This window comes from Aulonocara sp. 'chitande type north' Nkhata Bay, linkage group LG8 (assembly GCF_057382095.1).
Source record: "Aulonocara sp. 'chitande type north' Nkhata Bay isolate Kocher_YH1m ecotype deep benthic linkage group LG8, A_spYH_male_GT1.1, whole genome shotgun sequence".
In the NCBI taxonomy this organism is placed as follows: domain Eukaryota; kingdom Metazoa; phylum Chordata; class Actinopteri; order Cichliformes; family Cichlidae; genus Aulonocara; species Aulonocara sp. 'chitande type north' Nkhata Bay.
This window is the reverse complement of record NC_141351.1, coordinates 3,687,618-3,714,605: the sequence shown is the minus strand read 5'-3', so window position 1 is coordinate 3,714,605 and position 26,988 is coordinate 3,687,618. Positions and strand designations below refer to the sequence as shown.

Here is a 26,988-nt window from a genome sequence, read left to right as displayed (position 1 = left end):
CAGGGTGTAATCATAAAATTTAAGATGTTGTATATTCACGGATATATCAGAAATAACATTGTTTTCTCCTTCATGGCTAAATCATGACCATATAATTGGAAAAAAGGGGAAAAAGAAGACATCTTATTATCTGACAGAGAAAGAGGCACTGATATTTCATTTTCTTGTCATCCTTCAAGCTTGATGTTCGCTTCCTTATAATCAGTGTCTGCTGCTATTCAAACATCACACAAGTAGCCAATATCCTACTACTTGATACTGTTATTTTAGGGTCATAACCCTGAAAAACGTCATATTCTGGAGATTTTAAAAGCAATACTGAACGAATTATTCAGAAAGAAAAGGCTTAAAATTTAATTATAGAATGAAATTATATGATAATCAAAAAGGCTCAGATTGTTACAACAACAACGGTTCAGCCTGCTACTTGTGCAGTTTATGAAACCTTAAACACTGTAAAAACATTGCCTAGTTTTTTTCTGCTCAAGTCTTAGTGATTTATTTTAGCTAGAAAAAAGCTACACAGAATCATGGACTTCATCACGAAGTCACATAGGTCACATAAACAAGCTTCTTTAGCTCTCAAAGCTATGGTATTTTTCATCAGTGCACTTAAAAGGTACAAGTATTGTTTTGAGGTTATTTAATTGAAAAGAAAAAAGTAATCTTGTATAAATATACACTGATTAGTGTGAAATGATGTCTTCCAACAAACTGATGAGTTCTCATAAACTCAACACTAGTTTGTGGAAGCCGTCATGTTGTCCGGCTATCTTGAATACAATTGCCGAGGTGGACATTGTGTCATGTCTTAAGCAGGCGAGCAGGACTCAGCAAGACTCACATGTTATTAACGAGGTTAATATAGAGGGAGAGAAGGTGAAGGGGAGAAATCCACACAACTCTCTCTCACCACAGATAAATCACCAGGGTCGACCAGTTCACGGGGAAACACACAATTATCAGCTAGTCATGGAGAACACGGAAAGCTTCACTAACGAGGTAGGTCAATGATCCTGCAACGAATGACTGCCAGAGGGAAGAGGGAGATGGTGACTGTTTATCAGGCCCAGGTGGGTGATGATCCACAGGTGAGCAGGGTGGGGACCCGGAGTCCAACACAGAGAGAGAAGGAGAGAGACCGGACAACATGCTGGGAGGGCAGGGACCAGAGATGGGCAGTAATGCGTTAATCCGATTACTTTTTTCAAGTAACGAGTAAAGTAAGGGATTACTATTGCAAAAAAGGTAATTAGATTACTGTTACTTTCCCATAAGCACGCTGCGTTACTGCGTTACTAAAACTTTTTTTGCGAGAGTGTCTCATGAAAATGATGTTAAGCGAATGCGACATTCGTGGCAACAGCTGTGTGCAGATCAACAATGGATAATATAACGAGTGCGGCAGAGAGTATGACCGTGCAGCTTTAAAGCATAGAAGTACTGATCTTACTTTGAGTTTGAACTAAAAACAAACCCTAAACTTCCGAGCAAGCACAGACAGTACACTGCCACAGGAATGTGAAACTCCCAGATCCTTCCACTGACCGCTACAACACACCTGCACCAGGGCAAACCTCCGCCTGCCCCACTCCTGCTATACAGGTAACAATAGAGCAACAGGACCGCTAGTCTTTGATTTTATGTATTTTCTGCTGTATTTTCTGAGTGAGTATAAAGACAAAAACCTATTTTATTTTATGTGCTGGAATATGCAGAAAATAGGTTTAAATGTTAAACAAATTTCTTGCAGTCAGAGAATGTTGCATATAATTTAAAGATGCTTCATGCGTAAAGTTAAAAGATTAAAACTAATAAAACTAGTTTTAAAAAGAGACTTTTTCATTTGATTACATTTTATATGATGGATTATGCAGAAAAAATAGAATTGTGCTGAAAGATCTATTGCTGTATCACCTATTCAGGTTGTAAATCGTGTTTTAAAAAGTAACTAAGTAACTAAGTAACTAATTACTTTTGAAAATAAGTAATCGGTAAAGTAACGGGATTACTTTTGGGGGGGAAGTAATCAGTAATTAGTTACTGATTACTTTTTTCAAGTAACTTGACCAACACTGGCAGGGACCATGACACATTGCTGTTCCAGCTAATCGTATTTCATGTATGTGGCTAGTGACAGGCCACATACACAGTACAACTTACTGTTAATTTAAGCTCAAAATCTATCTTTCAAATATATGATCATTTAATATTATAATAATATATTATAATATTTGTATTTGCCTCTGTTTCTCATTATGTCTTCCTTCTCCTTCACCACTGCTGTCTCTCCTTCCTCAGTTCCACCTTATCCTCTTCCTCCTCACCTTCAAGCATCATCTACTGAACTGAAGTCAGCTCTAACAATCCAAAACGTGCACGCACATGCCTTTTTTATTACGATGTCATCGCAATTACGATGCAACCCTCACGTCTCCGGATAGCTAACAATGATCAAACGAGCTGATTATAAGCAAACATTGTGCTAGCTAATGTTAAAGTCAAGTGTCTTAGTGACAAGTTTAGGAATCCTAATCAACTTACCTCAACATCACTGTCATTGGACATAAGTTAGCCTCCAGTCAACTTTTGAGCTAGGTCTTGTTTTTGTCCAGTCCCTTCAGGTTTCCATGTATGCACATGGAGGGGCAGGGAGGTGTCCTCTGTCTGCCTCACAGTTTCCATCAAGGTATTTTGAGAGCAGTCCCAGAAAAACTGCCTTGTAAGTAGTGTACATCACTCCAGATGAATGGAATCAATCTTCTTTTGACTACAGTGGTCTTGAAAAAGCTTTATATAATGTCATATGTTTACATTGTGAAATAGTCACCATGTACTGCAGATATGGATGTCAATTAGAGTTTTCTAGCTTCCACCAATACTCTATTTTCTCTGCTAATGGTCTATAAACTCAATGTTGGCTAATGTTTTAGCTTCTCAATACACATCATGTATGAATACTAAGGCAAAAACATATAGCCGTGGATGTATAAAGTGTGTTTAGAGGACCATCGCTGAGGCAGTAACCACTCGTGCTGTTGTGTGATTGTTTATGGTGTGCCGCGGGAACTTGAGAATCACCTTTACGTTTAAAAAAGAAATACAACCCCGGTGCCGTCTTTCAGCACAGCAATGATTTGTAAACGTCACCGTATGGGATTAGGGTTGATTCACTGCAGATGGGACACACAGGCGGAGCTGTGGCTGTAATATTTCCAGAGAAGACGTCTTGCAGAAACATTAATTGATCACCTGGGTACAGTCTTCCCCTTCCAACACGTTAATAAGAATTTAATATGAGGCCGCTGAGCTATGACATGAAAAGGGCAGGCATGAAAAAAAGATGACACTTCACCTTCACTCATCACATTTAAATATGTGTTATTATACACTGGTTTTATTTAACATCCCATAGCAGTAACTCTAAATCCAACCATGGTATATTTTATGTGTTGTTATTCAGTGGATGTGAGTTTTTACAAATACCACCAGCTGCAAAAAAGCACTTCAATGGGAGTTTGCTATCTGATGATACTGCTTACTCGCTTTTCTCAAGTTTAAAACCAGAAATTTTGCTTTGAGAGTCTATGAATATGTATGAAAATGCAAATTCCAGCTTTTTAAATGCTTTTTAGGTAAGAAATGGTTCTAAAAACATAAAGTTTTGAAGGTTAAAGCATTCCCCCCAAAAATCTTCATTTATGAGTTTGTACACAAAGTGGTTCCTCTGACTTCATGATCAGAAGAACTAAAGGCTCTTTGAAGCTGCCGCTCCACTAAGCCAGCGAGCAAATGAAACGTTGCGTGACTCTCGTAGTTATTCCTGCACTGGGATGAATTTCTAAGATGATCTCTCTCTCGTGGCCAGTAGGGTCTTCTTTCAACTTTGAGGACTTTCTAGATACTGACAAGATTTCCCACCGCTGTGCATCTGAGAACATTTTTAGTCAGTGCTTCTCTGAAGGAGAATATTATGCTGCGTCTAATTTGTGAGTAACAGTAGTTTTATTTTTGCAGGGGTAGCTGTGTACAGCAGGCCGTCTATCGGCTGGAAGGTCGGCAGCTCTATCTCCGACTCCTCCAGTCCGCCTCCTTCAGTATGATTATGAGAGTGTGATTTGGTGAATGAGACTTGTAATAGAGTGCTTCAAGTGCTCAACTAAGTAGAGAGGCGCTATATTATATATATATATCATTTTGCCATAAAATATAACTTATTTATTGTTAAAAATACAATAATACCAGGTAAGAATACTGATGTAACACGCAAAATGTTTAAAATGGAATACAACGTAACAGCTCAATTAACACTTGGGACAAAGTTTACATGAGCAGCTGCCTCAGAAGTTGTTTCAACCCTCTAAAAACTGACTACCACATTTTAAAAAAAAATGTATTATTTGATCATTTTGAGAATAAAGTTGAAATTTCAAGAAAAAAGTGGAAATGTGGGGATTACAGTTGTTTCAATGCAAACTGCCATGGCTGCTATACCCTCTGAAAAACTGCCCTGTCTAGATGAGTGAGTGAAACAACCTGATCAGCTGTCTCTTCAAGTGTTTTGTGATCATGTATCAACATCATGTATCCTCTGTGTTGCGCAAGGGCGTAACCATCAACATCATTGGCACCCATTTCATTTTGTACAAAGCCAGCCAACTCTTCCAAGTTTGTGTTTTTTCCTTTTGACCAGAAACAGCTTTCTGCACCAAAGCTTTGCTCAAACTACAATTTCAACCTTAATCTTGAAATTTCAACATTGTTCCTAAAATGATTAATAACATTTTTCTTTCTTAAAGTTGCCCTAGTACCCCATTGTACATTTAAGTCACTAAAAGTGAAAACTGAAGGCACGTCGAAGTGTCTTAAACCTGCATTATTTTATTTGCCAGCAGGGGGCGACTAAAAAAAAGACTTAAAGTTCTGTAGAAATCTACGGGATGACGCCCATTTGTGACCATGTTAGACCCTCCTAAAGAATTTATGGCCTCAGTCGCTAGTTTTCAGTTCAATTTTATTTTATTTATATAGTGTCAAATTACAACAAAAGTTGCCTCAAGGCAATGCAAAGTTTCTGTCCACAAATATAGGATAAATTAAAAGTATAAATTGCAATTATGATTAGAGATAGGAGGATTATCCAGGATATGCTCATTGACTAACACCTAGTTAATACCAAACTGTTTCTGGTTTTAGAATTAGATGAACCACTCGCCTGTCACATCATGTTTTAACACACCAAGATAACAGCACTAAAACCGCTCACCCCGAGGGATGATTTTGGCAGTTTTTACACCACTTCATTTTTTAAAAATTGAACTTGCATGTAATTATGTTACTCTGAGGTGTGCTAATCTCCGTAACAATGCAAAAAAAAATTTATTTGACTGAATGCCATTCGTCTCTAAGTGCCTTGGTATCCGTTTTCATAAATAAGCCGCAAGAGTAGTGTCTGTGTAAACCCAATGAAAGCAGTGCAGTGTGAAATTGTGCTCTGTGGACATGTAGCGATGCCTTCAGATGAGATAAATATCCATATGGAGGGAACAGAAGTGAATACAGCTGTGTTGTTACTTCTCATGACAAATTACACACACATTTTTCCTCAGAGTTTGAAATGGAGTTCGTTAGCAATTTGAGTCTAGCCGCCTAGCACTCATTCACTAACACACACACACACACACGAGCAAAACCAATTCCTCACTCAGAATCACTCTGTCATCTCAGAGCGCAGAAAGTGCCAGGTAATCCTATTCCACTCAGTGCTTTTATTAAATGGCAACACCACTGTTATGATTTATTTTCCACTCCCACCTCCTTACAATATAAGAAAAAAAATTCTAATTATAAATTTCATTCCCACCAGTGACAATAATAACCCGAGGGTCAGCCTTAGGCCTCGCAAAGTTATTCTCAGATTTATTTATAAAAACACGTTTGAACATCCATGCGCCAAGGCTGTGCAAAGCCAATAAAAACAAAGACTCGCAGGGGCATCAAAGTTGCCAGTTTGGATCCCTGAAGTGGCAGAGAATAGGAGGATGGGGAAAAGTGAATGAGCAGTGTGTTTCAGCGCTTCAGCAATTATGAGTGCCTCCAGCCTCGCAGCCAAACTCCTCAGTACAATTCTGTGAGTCTGTTTAATTGAAGCGGGCAGTTTTGTTTATGGAAGGAAGGATAATTTCTTTCTTTCTTTCTTTCTTTCTTTCTTTTTAATTTCTGTGGCAACTTACAGAAATGTGATGTTTTAATAGAGCTGTACAAGAGTCAGAAAGCTGTGTGGTGGATGTTTTTGCGGAATAAAATTAAAACTATGATCATCTTTGTTTTTAGAAAGTGCACTAATCAGCATTTTAACAAAATTAAAACAGCGTTTAATTTTGCCATATTGGAAATTTATTTTAATACAAATTAAATATCAATAAATAATTAGTTTCATTTTAAAAATGAATATATATAAAAATGAATGAATGTATTCAGTTCAGTTCAATTTTATTTATATGGCACAAAATCACAGGAACAGTCACCTCAAGGTGCTTTGTACTGTAAGGTAGACCCTACAATAATACAACAGGGAAAATTCCAGCAATCATATGACCACGTATGAGCAAGCACTTTGGTGACAGTGGGAAAGAAAAACACCCTTTTAACAGGAAGAAAGCTCCAACGAATCAGGCTCAGGGAGGGGCGGGGCCATGAAAACTGAAGGCTCTCCCTCCCATTTTACTTTCATGTAAGCTCACAGTCTGAGAGCAAAGTGCTCTAATGATACAGTACTATAAGGTCTTTAAGATAGACCTGATTTTTCAAGACCTTGTATGTGAGGAAGAGGATGTAGTTTTAAAATATGTTTAAGTGCTTTTTAGGTAAGAAATGGTTAAAGCTTCCCCCCAAAAATCTTCATTTATGAGTTTGTACACAAAGTGTCCAGTGGTTCCTCTGACTTCATGATCAGAAGAACTAAAGGCTCTTTGAAGCTGCCGCTCCACTAAGCCAGCGAGCAAATGAAACGTTGTGTGACTCTCGTAGTTATTCCTGCACTGGGATGAATTTCTAAGATGATCTCTCTCTCGTGGCCAGTAGGGTCTTCTTTCAACTTTGAGGACTTTCTAGATACTGACAAGATTTCCCACCACTGTGCATCTGAGAACATTTTTAGTCACGTGCTTAGCTTCACAAAGAAGTTAGATATCATAGAAGTCTACAGGAAAATGGCCTCCCAGTCAGTTCAACAACTGACAATATCAAAATGCACAAAACACTCAGCTTCAAGCTTCACAACTGGACTTCCACCAACTGCATTTTTAACACACAGTCTGTGGTTGTGCTTAGTCAGTGCCTGTCGTTTGCATATACGACAACATTTCATTGGTAAACCAACATAGCGGTACAGTGCCGTCGCACTGCCAAAGAAAAACAACATTATAAACAGAACATAAACCACTGAAAATTATCGATGTAGAAGGAAGTTGGTGGTGTTGCTCGTGATGCTGAGAAATGCTGCAGATGATTTTATTACAGGCAGTCGTGTTACTGATCAGGTGCTTTAAATTTATCAGGTTCTAACATGAAGGAGGGGATCAGAGTTGGCCTAGGAGCAAGAGAGTTAAGTTGCCAAGTCATTAAGTGTGTATTAATACAAAGCTTATGTTTACACAATTTTAATTTTATATTATTAAAAATAGTCCCAGACACAGAGTCAGTTATGACCCACGAGGTCTGAAAAAACGTACCTGGCTTAGATATAATGAGGAGGGCATGATATGTTACCTATGCCAAAAGCATTGTGCCTCCACGCTGTAAAAAGCTGCTGGATTATGAGAGCTGAGCACAAACTACCAGATGCATATGAGTTGGATGACAGTCAGCAGAAGAAGAGCAAAAACACCTTAGAGAAGAACACACTTTTGCAAATACTTTTAACTTTATAAAAGTTGAGAAAAATAAATATAAAGCAGCTGCTTTAGAAGTAATCTTTTATGTCTGTAGGAGGAAAGCTGCAGTGGACTCTCAAAGGCTTGAGAATAATGAATCAATGTCTCAAGTCAAAGTGGCCTCACCAGAGCAGCTGTGAACTCTTTATTTGCTTACTGCAACTGACTGAACTGTGCTTATTGTCACAGTAAATCCTGCAGCCATTCAATTAAATCACTGTACATGGGACATCTTTACATATTTACTGTCAAACAGGACAACAAAATAGCTTTTCTGCCCGAAGTCTGTTTCATCGCCAGTTATTCAAGATTCTGGATGACCAGCTGGTGGCAGAGCGGTTAAAATTCCCAGAGTGGGGATTAGCGTTGATGAGGCTACTCACTGAATATAGATGAAGATGACATAGTTTTCTGGAGACCTGACAAAGTGGAAAGCATTTGATTAAAAAAAGCAAAGAGCTCCTTCGTGAGTGACAGATCCCGAATGGCAGCTGGTGAGTCTCTTTTCCTTATCCTTCGGTATGAGCTGGTGTGATGTATGAGAGTGTCAGAGTGATCATGCCGAGAAGCTTAAGTGAGACAAAAAGCAGAGACACTAGAACTCATTTCCTGGCCTTACAACCGTGCACTGTGCACATTGCCTCAATCTGGCCCTGTCAGACTGCACTGAGGGACAGATGGGAGTACCATACCTCATCATATATGCCACAATTGTTGGAGCAGTATTCTGGTTTTCCCGGGCCTCCAGCAAGAAGACCGACAGGCTTGAGAAAGTCCCTTAAATCAAACTGCAGGTTAGCCGTATTCCTTTGTAAATAATGAGTTCTCTCCCGCTGCACTGTGCCTGGGACGATCGATGAGCGGCTTTAGGTTTTCACAAAGAGAAACCTTTATTTCAGTCAGGTGGAGCAGGAGATATGAGATCATTTGGACAAAAACAGAGCAAAATAATCATAATCAATAATAATCATTTACAACTGAAATTACAACTGATTACAAATCTGCTCCATTACACTCCATGTTTGCATGAAAGCATCAAGAGGCAACTTTAGCTAGTCATACAATCATTGTAAAGGTCCATGATTGGTCATCTGTGATTATTCCCATGTGGCATTTTTAATTCTTCTACAACTCTTTTGTGTTTGGTTTGGTGTTATTGTGTGGTCAGCTCTGTTGTTGTTTTTAAAAGTCCTTTCTTTAAAAAAAAGAGTGGTATGCTAAGTGATAGGAAAACCTATTTACTATGATAAAGCTGCCACTGTTACACGGCAATAAAAGGCTGTAATGCGTCTGAAACACAGAAGGGATTTCCACAGTCTCTAGCCACGGCTCAAACCTTGACCGCAAGCTTTGTGGTAAAACGCACAGCTTAGCTGAGCGGTCTGTTTAACCGTTTTAAATTAAGAGCAGATTTTGTGTTGGTGGAAACAGCATGTGTGTCTGTGTGTAAATATAGCCAGAGAAATGTCTTTGGTAATGATTATTGTTAATTCCTGGTAGAAGCTGGACTGATGAAAGCTTTCATTTCTATAAAAAAAAGAAAAAGAAGATCCCATAAAGAGTAAATTTGAATACTATAGTTCATTTATTGTTTGTGATCCAATTACGACCACGTGATCCGTCATTCCCCTGAGTAAAGAGCCAAATGGTAGATGTAGAGAATCATTACATCCCTAATAAAACATGTCCTCGCTGAATATCAGGATGTGATTCATTTCCATGCTGCCTCAAAGGGTTTTTGGTCATTTACATTTTTTGATATTACAGGGCCATTGGCAGTATTTTGGAAATGTAATCTACTCGCTAACTTTTGTTTTATTAAAAAGAAAAAACCCACATTGTTTAAAAATTTGTCATGTGATTCAAAGTCACCTTGTTTAACTTGTGTTTAGTTGTAAAATATAACCTCCCAGTAATACTAAAGATAGGTCCCTTGTGGCTCTGAAATTGCTAACAATTCCATCATGATGTGTGCAGATAATAATTTGCTTCCCAGTGTAAGAAATCAGTTCTCTATGGGCAGTCCTGTGCCACACAGATTGACACTTGAACCCAGACTTGCTCCAGTGTTCGGCAGCCTTCACTGCAGCACTGTGATTGAATTGGAATGCTTCCAGTCTGAGATTAGTCAACTGTCAGAATGGGAAGTGAGGTTTTTCTTTTGAGCAAACCTGTCCTGATGGAATACTATGCTAATACCCCCATCTGTATATTTGTCACCACATGGAGATTATGGTTGTAGCGGCTGCAACATCAACAGCGACAACATCAACATGCCCCCGTCACCAGAGAAGGACCTCGGATAAACCTGAAGCTCAAAAAAAGCCTGAAAGCCATCTGCCAGCCGAACGAGCTGAATCTGGTGGAAGCAGTGCCAACATATTCATCGCATTGCATCGTTGTCACGGTTACTGGTCCATAACAACGGTCTCCTGGGAACTCAACAAGCACATGAAGAGTTGTCTGATGCAAAAGCAAATAAATAAATAAAGAGGTACAAGCAGACCAATACATTTGATTCTGTAAGCATCTCATTTTATTGTATATCTGTCCCCAAGGTGTCCAGGTCCCCTTTGTCAATTTACTAGTAATAATAACATAAATATTCTCACACTGCAGCTTATTATTTACCAAGGTTTAAAAAAAAAAAACACTGCCACATAAATGTAAATGAAAACCTACAGAAAGAATTTAAATAAAGAAAAAAACAGCAGGAATGATTGAGGTTATGTAAGAGTGGAGAAAATGTGGCTTTGTACTGTTCCTGATGTTGTTATCCTGTGGCAGCTTATTAGCATGAGTGTGTTTCATCATTTTGCTTATTCATGAATACTGAAGTGCATCTACATATGGCTTATTTTCAGCAGATACTGCAGGAGAGGAGGAGACCATGTGCTGCAGACTGAAAGGAGATTTCTGACAATGATCATTGCAATGTGGGCGATTCCAAGGTTTGATGGCTTTTGAACAGAATTTTTGATAACTGTGGATCAATGCTTCGAGTCACATGATGACACGTTTTGATATCATAGGTGTGCTATGATTCTGATTATGTTATGATTGTGCTTTTCACTTTCCACCCCACAGCCTGGTGCCATAGCCTTAAGAGCTATAATGCATCACATGTACTAAGTACATAATTCAAACACAAAACTTAAATAAATAATATTCAAAAGCTTTAAGTGCTAAAAATAAAATGGGTACAGCTGATTAATGCCATATGCAGCTGTAAAGCCTACTAAAACATGAAATAGTCACAAAAAAGCTTCTTATTCTGTGTTCATGGCTACGAATGACAACCTTTTTGGTGACAGCAATTTTCAATGTTTATCATGTGTCTGTAGCACATGTGTTGTTCAGACAAAGTGAAATCAAGCCACTATGCTAACCAAGAAAGAAGCTGGAAAAGAAATTGTAACCATTACAATTTAACCAACACCATCATCCATATCTGCTCGTTTTAATGGTTTTACCCGATGACGGTGAAATGATTCGCTCCATCAGCAACTATCTGAACCTCCAAATTTGTACCTTTCCATTTTTTAACCCTTACACACAGCTTAGGTCAATTTTGATCCATTTTTACATTTGAAAGCAGTACAAATCACCTTAGTGTAGTGCTTTTTATTTCATGATTTCTCCTAAAGTCATGAAATAAACTTTAGGAGAAGCTGCTCCCTCTCTCTGCTGTGGAGAGGGGGAGCAGCTTCCGGTTCCTTGGTGTACATCTGGTTGAGGATCTTACGTGGTCAGGACACATAAACAAAACAGTCAAGAAGGCGCAGCAGCGCCTCTTCTTTCTCAGGAGACTGAAAAGATTCGGCATGAGCCCCCGCATCCTCAGGACCTTCTATCACTGTGCTATTGAGAGCATCCTCACTGGATGCATCACCACCTGGTATGGCAACAGCACCGCTTACAACTGCAAAGCTCTCCAGAGAGTAGTGCGGTGCTCTGAACGGATAATTGGAGGTGAGCTTCCCTCCCTCCAGGACATCTACAGGAAGCGGTGCCTGAGGAAAGCGGATCATCAAGGACTCCAGTCACCCCAGCCATAAACTGTTCAGACTACTTCCATCAGGAAGGAGGTTCTGCAGCATCCGGTCCCGAACCAGCAGACTGAGAGACAGCTTTTTCCACCAGGCCATCAGACTGCTGAACACTTCATAGACACCTCACCTTCACTTACCAGAACTTCAACATTATGCACTCTATACTGTATATAAATGCCACTTGTTTTGCGCATTTCCAACTGCCAAACTTTCTATATTTTATTTTATTGTCTATTCTATTTAATTTTTAAAATATGTATATATATATATATATATATATATACACACACACACACGCAGATATACATATTTACTATACACATTCAGTAATGCGCATACACTTTTATATTGTACATATATTGATTCATATAACTCCCAGATTTACCCATTCTTATATTTGCTTGTTCTTATGTTATTGTATTTTTGCACACCTCTGTTGCTTGTGAAGCTCGCACACAAGAATTTCACTCACATATACTGTACCAGTGTACCTGCATGTGATGTGACAATAAAAGTAATTTGATTTGATTTTTGGTTTGATTTTAAAGTTAGCCAAAACACACCAAAGTGAAAATATTCTAATGTGCTACTAAAGTCTAATTTTACCTGTGGATTTTAAATCTACCATACCCTACACCTCATACGCATGGCTTCCTGTTATGCCTTTGAATGCAGACTAGTTTGCAGTGCACAGTTTTATCTGTTAGTTTGTGTTAAATTATTGTTAATAATTACAAATGGTGGTTATGAGGGCTAAAGGAACACTGCCTTCGACAGTGCAGAAAGATGATTCAGTGAAAAGGTGATGCGAAAACTCATTCAAAAGAAAGTTCTGCTTGGTTTTATCCAGAAAAACACAATTTATAAAAATGAATAGATATTTATTAACATGTTTTAAGATACTATAGTTAGATAATATTTCATTTTCCCTTTCTCCAATTAAGGAGGGGGGGGAAGGGGGGGGGGGGGCTTTTTTACCTCTGTTGGTTTTGTGTTTGTTTGTAGTTGGTTGTGTTGGTTTCTTAAAATTAATCATCTTTATTAATAATTACTTATTATATGCTTGAAAAGCAAAAACGAGGAGCTACAGTCTGCAAAGGACACATACATACAGGCTCCACTTTATAGCAGCCACGCTGTCTCACAGAGCCATCTCACTGTCCACAGCTGAGCCCACAGCTTACACAGTGTTACGCAACTGAAAATTATAAGTGCCTTTACGTCAGCATAAATAATGCATATCCTGGGTGCATCAGGTCACTGGCAAATCCCACCACATGTAATATAGATGCACTGGTAGGCTGCAAGGATCAAGTCTGTGATTCATTCTACAACTTGAAAGAAAACAATAAAACGACACCAAGCAAATGACAGAAGCGTGTGTCCTAATTTGTGGATGTCTTTGCGGCTTCATGCATATTGAAGACTGCCTTCTAGCTTTTTGCAATGAAAATTGCCTTTGGTGTACCTGTGCATTGTTACCATGACAACCAACATTGTCCAGCGCGGTCAGCGGGAAATTACGAAGCAGAAAATGAAGCAGAAATATCACATGTTTATTAAAACGTAAGACTGTGAAATCTGTTGAGTTTGCCAGTGTTCACTGGTACCGTTAAGATTAGCCGCCCCCAAAAAAGCCTCCCAGGCTCGATGGACGTCTGGCTCAGGGAGTGCTATGTGTAGTAACACCCTATAGATATGTGTGTACAGAAAGTATACACATACACAGAGTTACTTGTGGAAAGGGACAAAAATACTAATACTGATTAGTAAGAACTGAGATCACTGAAATATTGAATTACTGAGATCACAGCCAGGAGCTTCTATCTCACTGCAGTATACTGCCAGTGTCTAAAATTAACACATTTTCCATGAACACTGTTGCTCCCCAGCCTTGTAAAGCAGGCTTAATCTCACAAGCTTAATATTCACGGCAACAATTTAGGCTTAACAACGTTTGCTGAGAATCTCCTGAAACTAGCAGACAACCCATCCTGAAAGCTATGATGAAGATAAAAACAGCGCCTCTCAAACGTCACAAGAACTCTTGAACGCTGCTGAAACTGTGACCTTTTTGATCTTCAGCCTTTTCCGAAAAAGTTTAGGGGGAATGTTATGAAGAAATGTGACATTTTCTGATTATTACCAGAGCTGCCTATCAAGAGCTTCGTCTTTACTAAAGAGTAAACAATTTTGTGTTAGTTCTTCTCAAAAATTCACCATCTGCCTTCGCCACAGATTCATAGGATGTAAGCTTTTGTTTGTTTGAGCGCTTTCATTCACATTTGTGATTTAAACAAACCAAGATTGCTTTTTTAGCCACATAGTAAAATGCAGAGTACAGGCTGACTTCAGTGCCACATATTTTTGCTCCGCCTGCAGTTTGACGAGCCCATACAGTAGCATCCATTCACAAATCCAGTCAAATCCAGTCATTCAGTCAGACATATACTGCTGCTGAAGTGTTTTCTTCCCCTCTTCATCTTCCACCACCAGCAACCTCATCAAATTTTAGCCCTGGGAGTTTGATCAGAACGAACAAGCTAATTTTAATACAGTCAACAAATAAAAGCATACAACCTGAACTCTGTCAAATTTCTTTAAGAAAACCTTTCCAAAGAGCAGTTTGGGGACACTGGTATTTTAAGTATAAGTGACATGATATTTTTACTTTGATGATCCACATTAACTGGTGTCCAATCCCAATCCCAAAGATGTTCTACCAAGTGAACTTCAACATGGGTCCAGATCAAAACATGTGGCCCAGAAAGCTATAAGTCTCCAAAGTAGATGGATTTTAATGCCTCACTTTTCCTCCCCTAAAAACATTTTAGGTGACGAATTTAGCCGAAATGTGAAAAACAATTAACTGAGGTGTTTTCTCTGATGCAAAGTACAACCTCTCTGTCTTTGGTCAAGAGGATAACGGATTTTGATGTGATTTTGTATCGATCACGACACATTTCTAAGGAGCTAGTTTAATTTGCCCTAGAAGAGAAACAGTGTGTTCCAGTTCTGCACCATAAATCAGTCCTGCAGCTTTTTTTCTCCAAATCTAACCTTGGAGCTCACAAAGTAAAACACAATAGGAAGTGACTTCTCTTTCAGTGAGTAATTTACCAGAGAAGAGGTACATTTCTGGAGCATGCAATCATGTTTAGAATGTGCAGAATAGAGTCTGACTTGCAGGTCTGAGACTTCTCAAAAGCCACTTTCAGTATTTGCTGCACCCTTATTGCTTCCATCTTACACAGTAATTTATTTTCTAGTTAGTCATTACCAAGGGGGATAAACACTGTGGCTATTATTTCTCCTGTGTGTTTTCAGTTCTTCCACCTTTGGGCATCGACATACATGTTAAAATCCTGAGCTCCGTGTGCACTAAAAGGATCTGTGATCTCTTCTGATTTTGTGCCAAAAAGTGACAAAGCAATTTTCATCAAATCCAGCCCATCAGCTTACAGAGAAATATTTTAAAATGTAAAGTTCAGATATTTAAGACGTGATGATTATGCAAAAGTCAAACTCTGAAGCTCAGTCAAGACCATAATAGTCAAAGGATGATTGTTATTTCCATCTGCATTCATTTATATTTTGCAGCATAGCTTTGTTCTGGGACCTCCCTGCTCTTCCATGCGAATACGTGGAGTGCATAAATTGGGGCGAGTACACCTCGCTGCTCTACCATGCAAGACACCAGCACACCATGGAACACGCATCAGCGACTACAGATATAGCACTTATTTAGTCAGATAGAGGATGAAAGGAGGGACAAGGGTAGTGGTGGGTTGCAATATGGCACCAACTGTGAGTTAGATTAACACTCGATTTAGTTACATCAGCACTTTATACCAGCAGTCCCCAACCCCCGGGCCACGGACCGGTACCGCTATGTGAGTCGTTTGGTACCGGGCCACGAGAGTTGAGGCTCGGGTGTGAAATTTATAGTTTTTTTTAATCGTTTTTATCATTAACTCATTTTCCCGTGTGTTTTGAATAAATCTTCTTTTTTTAGGTACCAGTACTGTTTTTTTTGTTTTTTTGTTGTATCTATCCGTGGCACCTTACAGGCCGGTCTGTGAAAATATTGTTGGACATAAAACGGTCCGTGGTGCCAAAAAGGTTGGGGACCGCTGCTTTACACCACCAGTCACCTCAAGGCACTTAATATTGAAAGGTAAAGATCGAACAATAACACAGAGAAAACCCCAACAATCACACGGCATCCTACGAGTAAGCAGTTGGCGACAGTGGGCAGGAAAAAAACCCTTTTAACAGGAAGAAGCCGCCAGCAGACGCAGGCTCAGGGAGGGGCGGCCGTCTGCCTCGACTGATTGGGGTTGAGGGAAAGGAGACGGGACAAAAAACAAACAGGTAGAGACCAAGATGATTATATGTAGAGTGGTGTATAAGCACAAAGAGAGTGCAAAAAGGTGAGTTAAGAAGAACCAGTGCATCATGGGAAGCCCCCAGTAGTCTAGGCCTATTGCAAAATAACTAAGATAGGGTTAAAGATATGCCTTTAAAAAAAAAGAAAAGGAAAGTTTGAAGCATAATCTTAAAAGTCTGGGAGCAGTGCTCCATTTGAGTGACACAGGACTACGAGTCTTTAAGATAAGAGCCTTGCAACTGATTCTGGATCAGCTGTCCCTCCTGTCTAGACATTTGTATTCCCACATACAATGACATAAGCAAAACATGTCACATGGCAGTTAGTTCAAAAAGAAAATACAGTGAGGTGGTCAACAGCGTGTCATGCTCTGACTGTTAGTGTGTGTGTGTGTGGCCTGGAAGGAGCAACAAACACACACAAACCACATGTGTCGATGTGAACTGTGCAGCATTGTGTTTAATGATTAGCCAGCCTGGTGCTGTGCAGCATTTAAAGCTGTGTGAATGGGTGGAGAAAGGGACAGAAAACCACATTATGGTAATAAGAGAAAACACAAATAATTAAATGCAGACACACACACACACACACATGTATCATCGACAGCAGGGAAGAGAAACGGGAATACGATCTGCCATTCCTCCACCATGGAATAGGTAAATCTCGTCAGAAATTCTAACAAACCTCTCCCAGGAAAAGACAACAAATAAAAATAGAACAGGAGAGAGGTCGAGCAGCATTTGAAGTTTGATTTCTGACTCATCACTTCTTCCTGTCAAGTGAAATATAAATAGATGGAGAGAAAAAAGCAGGCAGAAGTACCAAAAACTTTTTTCCCCTGCTCAGTGCTGAGACATATTCCTCATTATCTTAAATGTAAAAAGGTCACATTGCTGCACATTCCTGACAGAGCCGATAGTGCCGGTTTCTAACACTCACAGCCGCACTCAGTGCTGGAATATATCACATTTTAAACTTTACGACAGCACATTTACAGCACTTCAGTTTCAGTGCTTCTGCCCTAATGGGTGCATGGACACACAGGCTGCACAACTGGCAACTCTGACATCATATTTACACTTCAACAAATTAAAAAAAAAAAAGAAAAAAGGAGATAAGTTTTTGTTAACCTGCTCATAAAATCTGTTATTGCCTCACATCTAACAGATCTTTAAAAACTCACCCAAGTAACTTACCAGTATGAGCAATTTAACTTAAAATATTCATTTTAATTAAGCGTGGGGTGAGAGTCGAGGTGACCTGTGCGGCACTGTGTCGGCTGCAAGCAGCTAAATATTAATTACTTATCCTCAAATATCACTGACAGTGCCAATTAAAGATTTTCACTGAGCTCTAAGGATACTACCCTCTGGTACCAGGGAAGTTATGAGAACAAAGACACCCAAATTACCCAGGCGTCCTTGCAGATAAGCTCCGGCGCCCATCATTTACTGTTCAGCACAAGCTGATAACATTATCTACAGCAGAGGGGTTAAGTAAAGACAAAATGTTAATGGCAAGTGCCTGCAATTTTCTTTTGAAAGGGAAATGAACTCTACTAATGTAGGTAGATATATTCTTAGAAGAAGCAACACACTCAATGAGAAGCAACACACACCTTCCGAAGGTCATTTTTAGCTAGGGCTAGCTAACATACAGGGAATCAGACCACGTTTCTGATCAATTTAAAGTAAATTTTCTTACTAAAGAGAGACTTAATGTAGGTTCTGCTGTTTAAAACGTTCATCCTGATGATAAAACTGTACATTTACAAAAGCAGTCACACTAAAGTGTTAATCACACATGGATTATTTTAAGGTCTAATGAGCGTATGATCCCATATAAGTAGCCTGACGAAACGAGCGCATTTCAAAAGACCGTCAAAGGAGTGCTTCTTTCAGTGTCTAGCCCAGATATTCAGGCTCCTAATAATAACTGAAATCTGTCACAAAGTGCTCAAGACTTCAAAAACATATATACAGAGGCAGAGACTGAAGAGATGAGCGTCTGAGCAGACGCACTAATGAGGAGTAAACGGTAATGTCAGCATGTGTGGGAGTGCTTGTGAGTTATAGACCTTGAACATTAGAGCAAGGTTTTTAGTTATCACCTTTGTCAAAAAGTAAAACAGGCATTTAAAAAGGTTAAAGAAATCGCTCTAATTTTTTATTTTTATTTTTGAAAGTGTGGTTCTTTCTGTTGTGTCAGGGGAGAAATCTGACTCATATCAGGTGATAGGAAAAATTGTACACTAAAAGCAGGTGTGGGTGTTTGATCCCCTCCGTATGCCAAAGTGCTGTTGGGCTAGAAACCGATAATCAGTTTGCCCCTTAATGGCTGGCCACCAACGTGTATGAGTTATTGTGATACAGCTTGAATGCTCAGATCATATCATGAAATTTGCTGTCCTACTGCCTTCTTGTAAGAACTGGATGAACTCGAAATCTCCATTTCTTTCATCAGGTCCAGCTCGTCTTTGCTTGAAGTTGACTTTTCCATGTGTTTTTTAGGATGAATTTTTCAATGTTATTGGTGTGTCTATAGTGTGTGAATGTATGTGTGAACGGGTGGATGACTGGTTGTGTAAAGCGCTTTGGGGTCCTTAGGGACTAGTAAAGCGCTATACAAATACAGGCCATCTATGTTACCTGACAAAACTGCATCTGCATCAGAATCACGCTCAGTGTGTAAAGGTCTTAAGCACAAGTACCAAAAACTACATCACGTCTAAGTACCACTTGAAGCTGGCTCTAAAAGTGATTAAATACCCGTAGACTTTCAAAGCCCATGGTATGAATTGCATTTAGCTTCACAGGATACTTCCCCCTTCAGAACAACTCTGAGTTGGGTGAACTCATCCACCTGGATACTGGACTTCACTTTGATTAACAGATTTACGATACAGACAGTGGAGGCTAGGCCTGCTATGCCTCACCTCTGCTAACTGGACTCATTAAATTGGACCTATTCTGTATGCGTGCGCCTTTTACCTGCTCTAAAACCATTTAGATTGATAATCTGACTGATGCTAAAGCTTGCTACATGGTACAGACCGCACAAGATGTTTGGTTTATGAACGAGATACTAGTGTTTTATTAGCTTGCTAGCCAAGCTAGTTAGCATTAACTGATCCCTTAACACGTCAACTTAGCATAAATGTTTTCACTTCTGGCTCCAAAAAAGCCCAAGAAAAATGTTGAAGCTTCAAAATATAGTCCAAAACAAGTGACATCACAATGGCTACTGTTATGTTGTCTATGTTCCAGGTTCATGGTTCTTGTTTTGCCTACAGTATATGAGTAAATAAATGCTAATGAGATCCATCTGGATCTCTATAAATGCTAAAAAGACTTAGGTAAAGTATATATATTCAATTCAATTCAATTCAATTTTATTTATATAGCGCCAAATCACAACAAAAGTCGCCTCAAGGCGCTTCATATATAAACTCTTAAATATGTATCTTTGAAATAACAAATAGTATTTTTCATAATAATCAGCTCACACTGTCCCCTGTACTGTAATTGCCAGGAAAGATGGTTTCGTGTCATAGAAGTGATAATGAGGGGACAAACACACAGAGCACGCTAACAGCCAAAGCTCGGTTGGGATAACAGGAGTTTTTTGATCCAGAATCTGTAAAAGTTTAGGGTTTTTTTTTTAGCTCTATAGTCTGCTTGCAAAGTAATAATGACCACTTTTTTCTGTTACACAGTCTTTGTGGCCAATGACTGGAGACAAAGCACTTTTATCTATTTTTACCTCTTTTGCTGTTCTGTTTTTCTTGAGTCTGAAACAGCGTTGTGCTCTCTAATGTTGTGTTCAGCACAGTTCCAATTCACAGTTTGCAGCCTTTGCTTGCGACATCATACCTTTACTTCTTTTATATGTATCATGAGACCCTGGCTGCCCTGGTAAAACAGCAACTGATATGTTGAATGCTCAATAAGCAGCATGGTTCTCTAAAATGACAACACAGAATGCTTCCCCTGTGTGGTATCCAAGAATATACAACAAAAGATGCCCTGGTATGCTGCATTAACACTGCTTTCCTACTTTCTACCATTAAACACCCTCTACTATAACTGTTTCTAGTCCCAAGTTGTGGCACTTCAAGTGTGACCATTTTTTTCTTTCTTTCCTTTTTTATATGTAAGCCTCCTATGTAATTTCCCCCAGGGCACGACGGGCAAAAATTGGGCAAATAACCCATCAATAAATTAACTTAGTTTAACTAAAACTTTTTCATCTTGTTCCATTCAGTTTAAATGGATTGTGTCGCCTAGGGGACAGAGAGGGTTTAAACTTTTAAAGGCTAGTCATTATAGCTGAACCCTTTTTTCTAGCGGCTGCTACTCACTCGCAGTCAGACAATAATATGCTCTCAATCTCTCCCGCTTGCTGCTGCTGTCCTTGAAAATCAGTGCACTTCCCAAGCGAAGAATTTAAGAGGTACTGATTTTGCACATGAAGGCCGGTTCAATCGTCAAGGAGAGCACTACTGAAAGTGTGAAAGCAGTTATAAAGTTTCCTCCAGTCCTGATTTAAACCTACAATTTTTGACAGAAAATCTTTATTAAATATTTAAATATTTATATTTGATAAAGATTTAATAAAGACTTTAACACCAAGTGTAAACTTGGTGTTAAAGCTGTCAAAATATTATTTGCCAGATATTGAAAACTTTAATAAAGGTGTTATTAATTAACATTATGAGGAAATGTAGCCTTTCTCATTGTTATCATGCTTTGTGTAAGCCTCCCTCTTTATTAATATTCAATGTAAAATCTCAGTAGTGCTTGTATAAAGGAAAAATCTAGTAAACATAGGTCTAAGAATCTCCATTCTATGGATCATGATAAACTCTAGCTCACCACATCTGTGTTATGATATTTTATTTATAAATATATTATTTAGGAATGTCACAATACCACACAAAAAAACCCTCAAAAAACCCAATATGCTACACAGCTACACACAACTTTAGGAGGTCCTGTTATGAGCAATTGCTATGCTAGCCTGGCTTTTGTGGTGGTTGTGGGCAGAACATTCATTTCAGGATTTTTAAGACATTTCTGTAGTATCCCCGACACCTACACCGTTTACAGTACCCTGAATTTTCAACATTTTCACATTGACTTGATTTTAAATATTTATCTGTTCAAACAAACTAAAATTACAACGTAGACCTGCTGTTTCTCCTCGCATTATAATACACTGTTGTCACTTGGCTGCAAATAGATTGCTAGCTGCTAGGCTATTTGCCTTTGGCTACACTAGCTATTTCCCAAATTTTGGCACTTAAGATGATTCATGTTAAAGATATTTAACATGAATCATTATATCATATTTTATACTTCTGATACAGCTGTAAACCTTTACCATACATGTGTTAGTGCAAAACAATTCCACTAATATGTTTCCTGTTTCGACTGCTGATCGACTTTTTGGAGGCAGCGAACATCTCTAGCATTTCAAAAATGTCCCAAAGATTCGGAACCATATGTCCTCCATAAAAAAAATCTCTGGCACAACTCACACTGCAAACAGCTACAATTCTCAGAGACAGACTAAGTTTGAAAATTGGTGGGAAGAGATTTCCTTCGGATGGAAGCATCAGCCACAGCTGGATAGAATTTAAAATTTCTCAGTAACTTGACAAAGCGTACATTTGGCTGAAGAAGCAATGACGTCAACGGGCAGACACAATGTAGCCTATATGCTAATGCTTACCCTGAAATCAATGCCCACGGTGGAGATGAAGCTCCCAGCCAAAAAGGCTCCATCTTTGAAGCGAACCAGCAGACAAGTCTTTCCCACGCCTGAGTCCCCCACGAGCATCACCTGAGACAGAAGGTGACAATGTATTGGTTCATAAAATTTTAAATCTTGCGCGCGTGTGAGTGCGTGTGTGTGAAGATGTTTAAGGTATATAAAAAAATACATAAACAAATACACTACACTGGGAAAAAGCAGCATGTACAGACCAATGGACATAAAACTGCTTATTTTATTATGTTTTACATATCACATTATATATAAATATATATACATTTTTTCTCTAATTCAGTGGTCTACTCTGATATTGGTGTTCATTTAAGTTTGATTTGTCGTGTTCAGAGGTGACATTTGGTACACTGAACTGTTACAAGTGGGAGTACCACATAAAGTCAAAGTGGAGCTGTGATTTTGGTCAGTCTACCATGGGAACAGTTGCTAATCAGGGTGCATTATTAATACCAGCTGCCACCCACATAATGAGAATTTAGATTTGCATATGCCCAATGTAGAATATCATTAGTCTTTTTCATCTCCATTTCATACTTTCAATTATGTATGTTCTGTGTCAATGCTGTGTCATTATTGATTATTCCTCAGCCAAGTCAAGAGCCAAGACAGAGGTACAGAGAGATTTACTTCAAACAGTCAAGATATGATTGTACTACAGACTAATTCAAGGGGTTTAACGACAAGTATAGCATCAAGATACATATTTATGAATCATTGCAGTTTGTCTTTTTTTGTCTTTCTGTTAGCTAAAGTATGTAAAAACCACCAAGTCAAATTTTGCGATGGAGATCTAGAGCTTTGACAAAAGTAAAAAACATTAAATGTTTGTGAGTATCCAGATCTGGCTCTTCCAGATTGTCACACGTAGTACTTGCTTCCAAGACTCCAGACGTTCTTGTGATTTGCAAAATAGGTTTTTAGTAATAGTTCTCTAGTTTTCTGATGGCTTTTCAAGCTTTTCTTTAAACATTTGCTGTTTTTTCACTCACCTTCACTCCAGTCTTATACCATATGATTAATATTTTTTTAAGTTAAGCCACTTGACATATACCTATGAATCATTCATGCATAAAAAGGTACCTAACTCAAGGGATGAACCAGTGTTATGTGTACACATAACAGACATAATTAAGCAAAGAACCAATTGTCAAAAAAACACATAATTGATTTCAATGTCTTTAGCTGAATCCATAGAAAATGTTAAAGATAACACAGATTGACAGATATCAAATAGTATTTTAGCACCAACAAGAGGATTGCCAAAGAACTGAAAGTGTATCTTAGTATATCTTGGCTGAATGGGTGGAGGACAAAAGAAGAACCAAAACACCTAAAACCCTACAGTAGCTGAACAGTATCTGGGAAACAGGAAGAAAAGGCTGGGTTATGTGAAATTACACACAAAATTGGACTGAAAATCGGTTACAGTAAGTCTTATAGAGAGATGGAAGGATCTCCTCTGACCATCCCCATGCATTCTGAGGACAGTTTGACAAAATAAGTCATCAAAGTGCATGGAGGAGGTCAGAGGAGAGGTAAAAAAGTGAGTACAGCCACTAAAACATGATGGAGGCTCAGCCAGTGGTGTTGGAAATCTTGTCAAAACTGATGGAATTACAAATGCAGATAAAAGTACTGTCTGATACTGATCCACCATGCAAGACCTACTAATTGGAAAATGCTTCATTTTTCAGCATAGCAGTAATGCCAAGTACACTGTCAATACACTAAAAGTAGAAAAACACAATGGAACACTAACAGTCATGGAAATATTGACTTTCAGGCTTACATTTATTTACATTTATTTATTTAAGTGTTAAGTTTGCACATTTCAATAAACTACTGCACCTATTTCCCATTTTCCTACCAAAATATAAACAAATGACGAGTGGCTCAAGACTTTTGCACAACCGTGTATTTAGAATTGCATATAGTATAGTAAAACAGAAAAGATATTTAGATTTTTAAATGATGAAAAAATGTCTTTCTTTTATAAGCTATAACTCAAAAATATTCTTTTAGACACATAAAGTGGGCTACACACACACACACACACACACACACACACACACACACACAGCGTAGATGTAGCTTGCGAAAAGGGAAGAAGGAAGGGATGCAAAAGCTGCATTTTTTTAACAGCCAGCAGTGGGCGACACCCTGCAAAAAAACATCTGGGTGCACGGAAGTGTGTATGGCAAAAGAGTTTCCTGACGTCAGTAAAGAGTTTCCTGATAAGTTTATAAGCTCATCTGCTTGTTTCTACTTATAACAAGTGAAACTTAATGTTAGTTTTGTCAATTTGTGTGCCCATAAGTGTTCATGAACGACATTAAAGCAAAGTATGCCGTATCATGTGACTGACAATCACCTCCTATGAGCACCAGTCAATCACATCCACCTTTTCACTCCTCACATCTGGTTTCAAAACACCAAGATGGTGTTTTGTTTTTTTTGGGGGGGGGGGGGTTTACATTTTTTGTAAGGGAAACTAAAACAGTCCTTCATCCCTGATGGCATCTGCCTCCTGACACAGCTATCAGGACATATCAAACCTGAGCTTTACCATGAGATGGCAGTAGCACTTATTCTGTCAGCTCCACTCCTGTTAAACAAAAAGCGCCGCTGCTCTCCTCCACTGCAGTTAATTTATCTCATTAATAATAGAAACCTCTCTCCATCATCATCAGCTCTTCCATGTTATTGCACCGGACAACATGTGTGCAGCAACACTTAATGTTTCTAAAGTTCAGTGCTTGAAAGGAGACACCGGATGCACTAAGCAGCATTTCATGCATGTGCGAGCAGTTTGGAAGGTAAACATGAGGAAATCTCAAGCACAGGAGGAAAAACTGTCAAAAACACGACACTGAAAACAACATTTGTTTTCTTGCATAAACACACAGCACACAGTTTTTGCATATGTTACGTATGTTTTTCTGCTTTAAAGCACCTTGAGTGGCTTAAGAAGCCTGTTGAAACATAGATGACAAGGTGTATGATGTATATAGAGCTACTATCCAGCAGTCAAACGAGATGAGATGATAACTCAGAGAAACTAAACTAAAAGAAAATTCTGAAATAAAAATGAACACAATAGGAAATTATATTTCTTGGCCGAAACTAACTTCCATACACAGCCATGCCTGAAAACTACAAAAGTAGAAACAAAGTAGAAAGCCCACTATTTTAAGAAAAAGCCTGCTTTTCAGGGCAAATGAATCATCTTTAATCATCTTTAGATTCATGTCTGCAGACATTCACTGTGATTTGTCTGTAGAGTCATGCATTCTACTGGACACAAGCACACTTTTAACTAAGAACATAAGACACTTTTTTCCTTTAAAGAGGGACTTTTTAAAATTGGCTGATGCTAATTCGCTTCACTTCTCAGGTAAAGTCTCTATAAGACGAATACCCTACGCTAAGCTTGTGCTCACCTTGAAGGCGATGTCATAAAACTCTCCGCTGTTGCTGATGGATGGTCTGCTGGGATAGACCAGCCCGGAGGACGGAGCAGCAGCTGCGGTCAAACCTTTCCCCGTCCTCCCGCTGCTCGGAGATGCCTTGGGGCTCTTGGAGCTGCCTTTGCCTTTCGCTGTCTTCTTCCTGGACATGACTCTGACGACCTGCTCCACTTCGAGAAATTAAAAAAGGAAAAACGAGGAGGAGGAGAGTGTGAACTGGACACTTTTCTTTTCTCCTTTTTTGAGTTCTGATCGGGGTGCGTTGAGGTGAGGTAAGTTCACCTGTGCGTCAAAATCATGACTGTGCGTAAAGCCTAAATTGGCAAATGACAACAAAACGGAAAAACTGTCCTTTAAATAGAGGCAGCTGTTGTCTCCGCGGTGCAGCTGGATGACTGTAAATCTGAGGTCTGCTCACAATGTAAACAGCACCCTCTCTCGCTCTCCCTCCCGCCTCTCTCTCCCGTTCTCTCGTAACGTGATGTTGGGAGCGGGAGAAGGCATGGTTCTGTGGAAAATCCACACTAAAACAAAAAATAAAGAGAAAATAAATCCACACACTTTCAAATTATGCAGCACAAAAGCAGTCTCGTTAAGCTAGAAAACAGATTTCTTATAGCTGATAATGCGGCACATGAAAGATACTTGATGAATGATTGGTCATTATTTTAAGGAAGGACGAGAGACTGGAATCAGTCTTTTTACGGGGTAATTCTGGAAGCTTTACAGTATTATGCACATCACTTGGCTTCCACATCTTATTTAGGCTGTGGCTCCAAGTTTTTAATGCAAAATCAGACTGCACTAATGTTTTGGGTGTATTTCCTGCCTTAAAGGTCCAGCTTGCTTCTGGCACCGATTCAGACTTTCAGTTAGCTGTTAGTGCTGTGCCATACTGCAAATTTTGGTATGATGCGGGGCGAGTATACCGATACCAATTACCGATATTGATACGTTTAACTTTTAAAGGCAGATGAGAGCAGTGTGTCATGACTTATGAGCTGAATCATCAATTTGCAAATTCCAATGACTACTAACTCACTGTGATTTTCACTTTTCCAATAATTAGTTTACACATCAAAACACATCTTTCAGCTTTTCATGTATTTTGAGCCTGGGTTTATTGGAGACCTGGAATGTAAATTAGTCTGTCTGGGTTAACTTCTGTTTTTTAAGTGTGCTACAGGCTATAAAGAAAATAGACAGTCAACACAAAACGGTTCTGACATTTTCCATAGTTTGAGGTATATATATTAATTTGCCAAGAATGAAAAAAAAAAATCAACGCAATTCAGTGGGCTACTTGCTCAACTTAGAGGATAAGTATCGATCCTATTCTGGTTTTATCAATCCGA

At 38.9% G+C, this 26,988-nt stretch overlaps 1 protein-coding gene across 2 annotated transcripts in view; it reads right to left on the bottom strand.

Moving 5' to 3' along the window:
- Nucleotides 1–26,053, bottom strand: part of rab26 (RAB26, member RAS oncogene family) — a 112,723-nt gene extending 86,670 nt beyond the window's left edge. For both annotated transcript variants that reach the window (XR_015130686.1, XM_086302826.1), the window contains exons 1-2: nucleotides 25,607–26,053; nucleotides 22,110–22,220 (exon numbers count right to left, since the gene is read on the bottom strand). Coding sequence is in view for 1 of the 2 variants with exons in the window: in XM_086302826.1 (XP_086158952.1) it covers nucleotides 22,110–22,220; nucleotides 25,607–25,783 (288 nt within the window). In the remaining variant the exon portion in view is untranslated. The remainder of the gene's footprint in view (nucleotides 1–22,109; nucleotides 22,221–25,606) is intronic.
- Nucleotides 26,054–26,988: the final 935 nt, after the last annotated feature.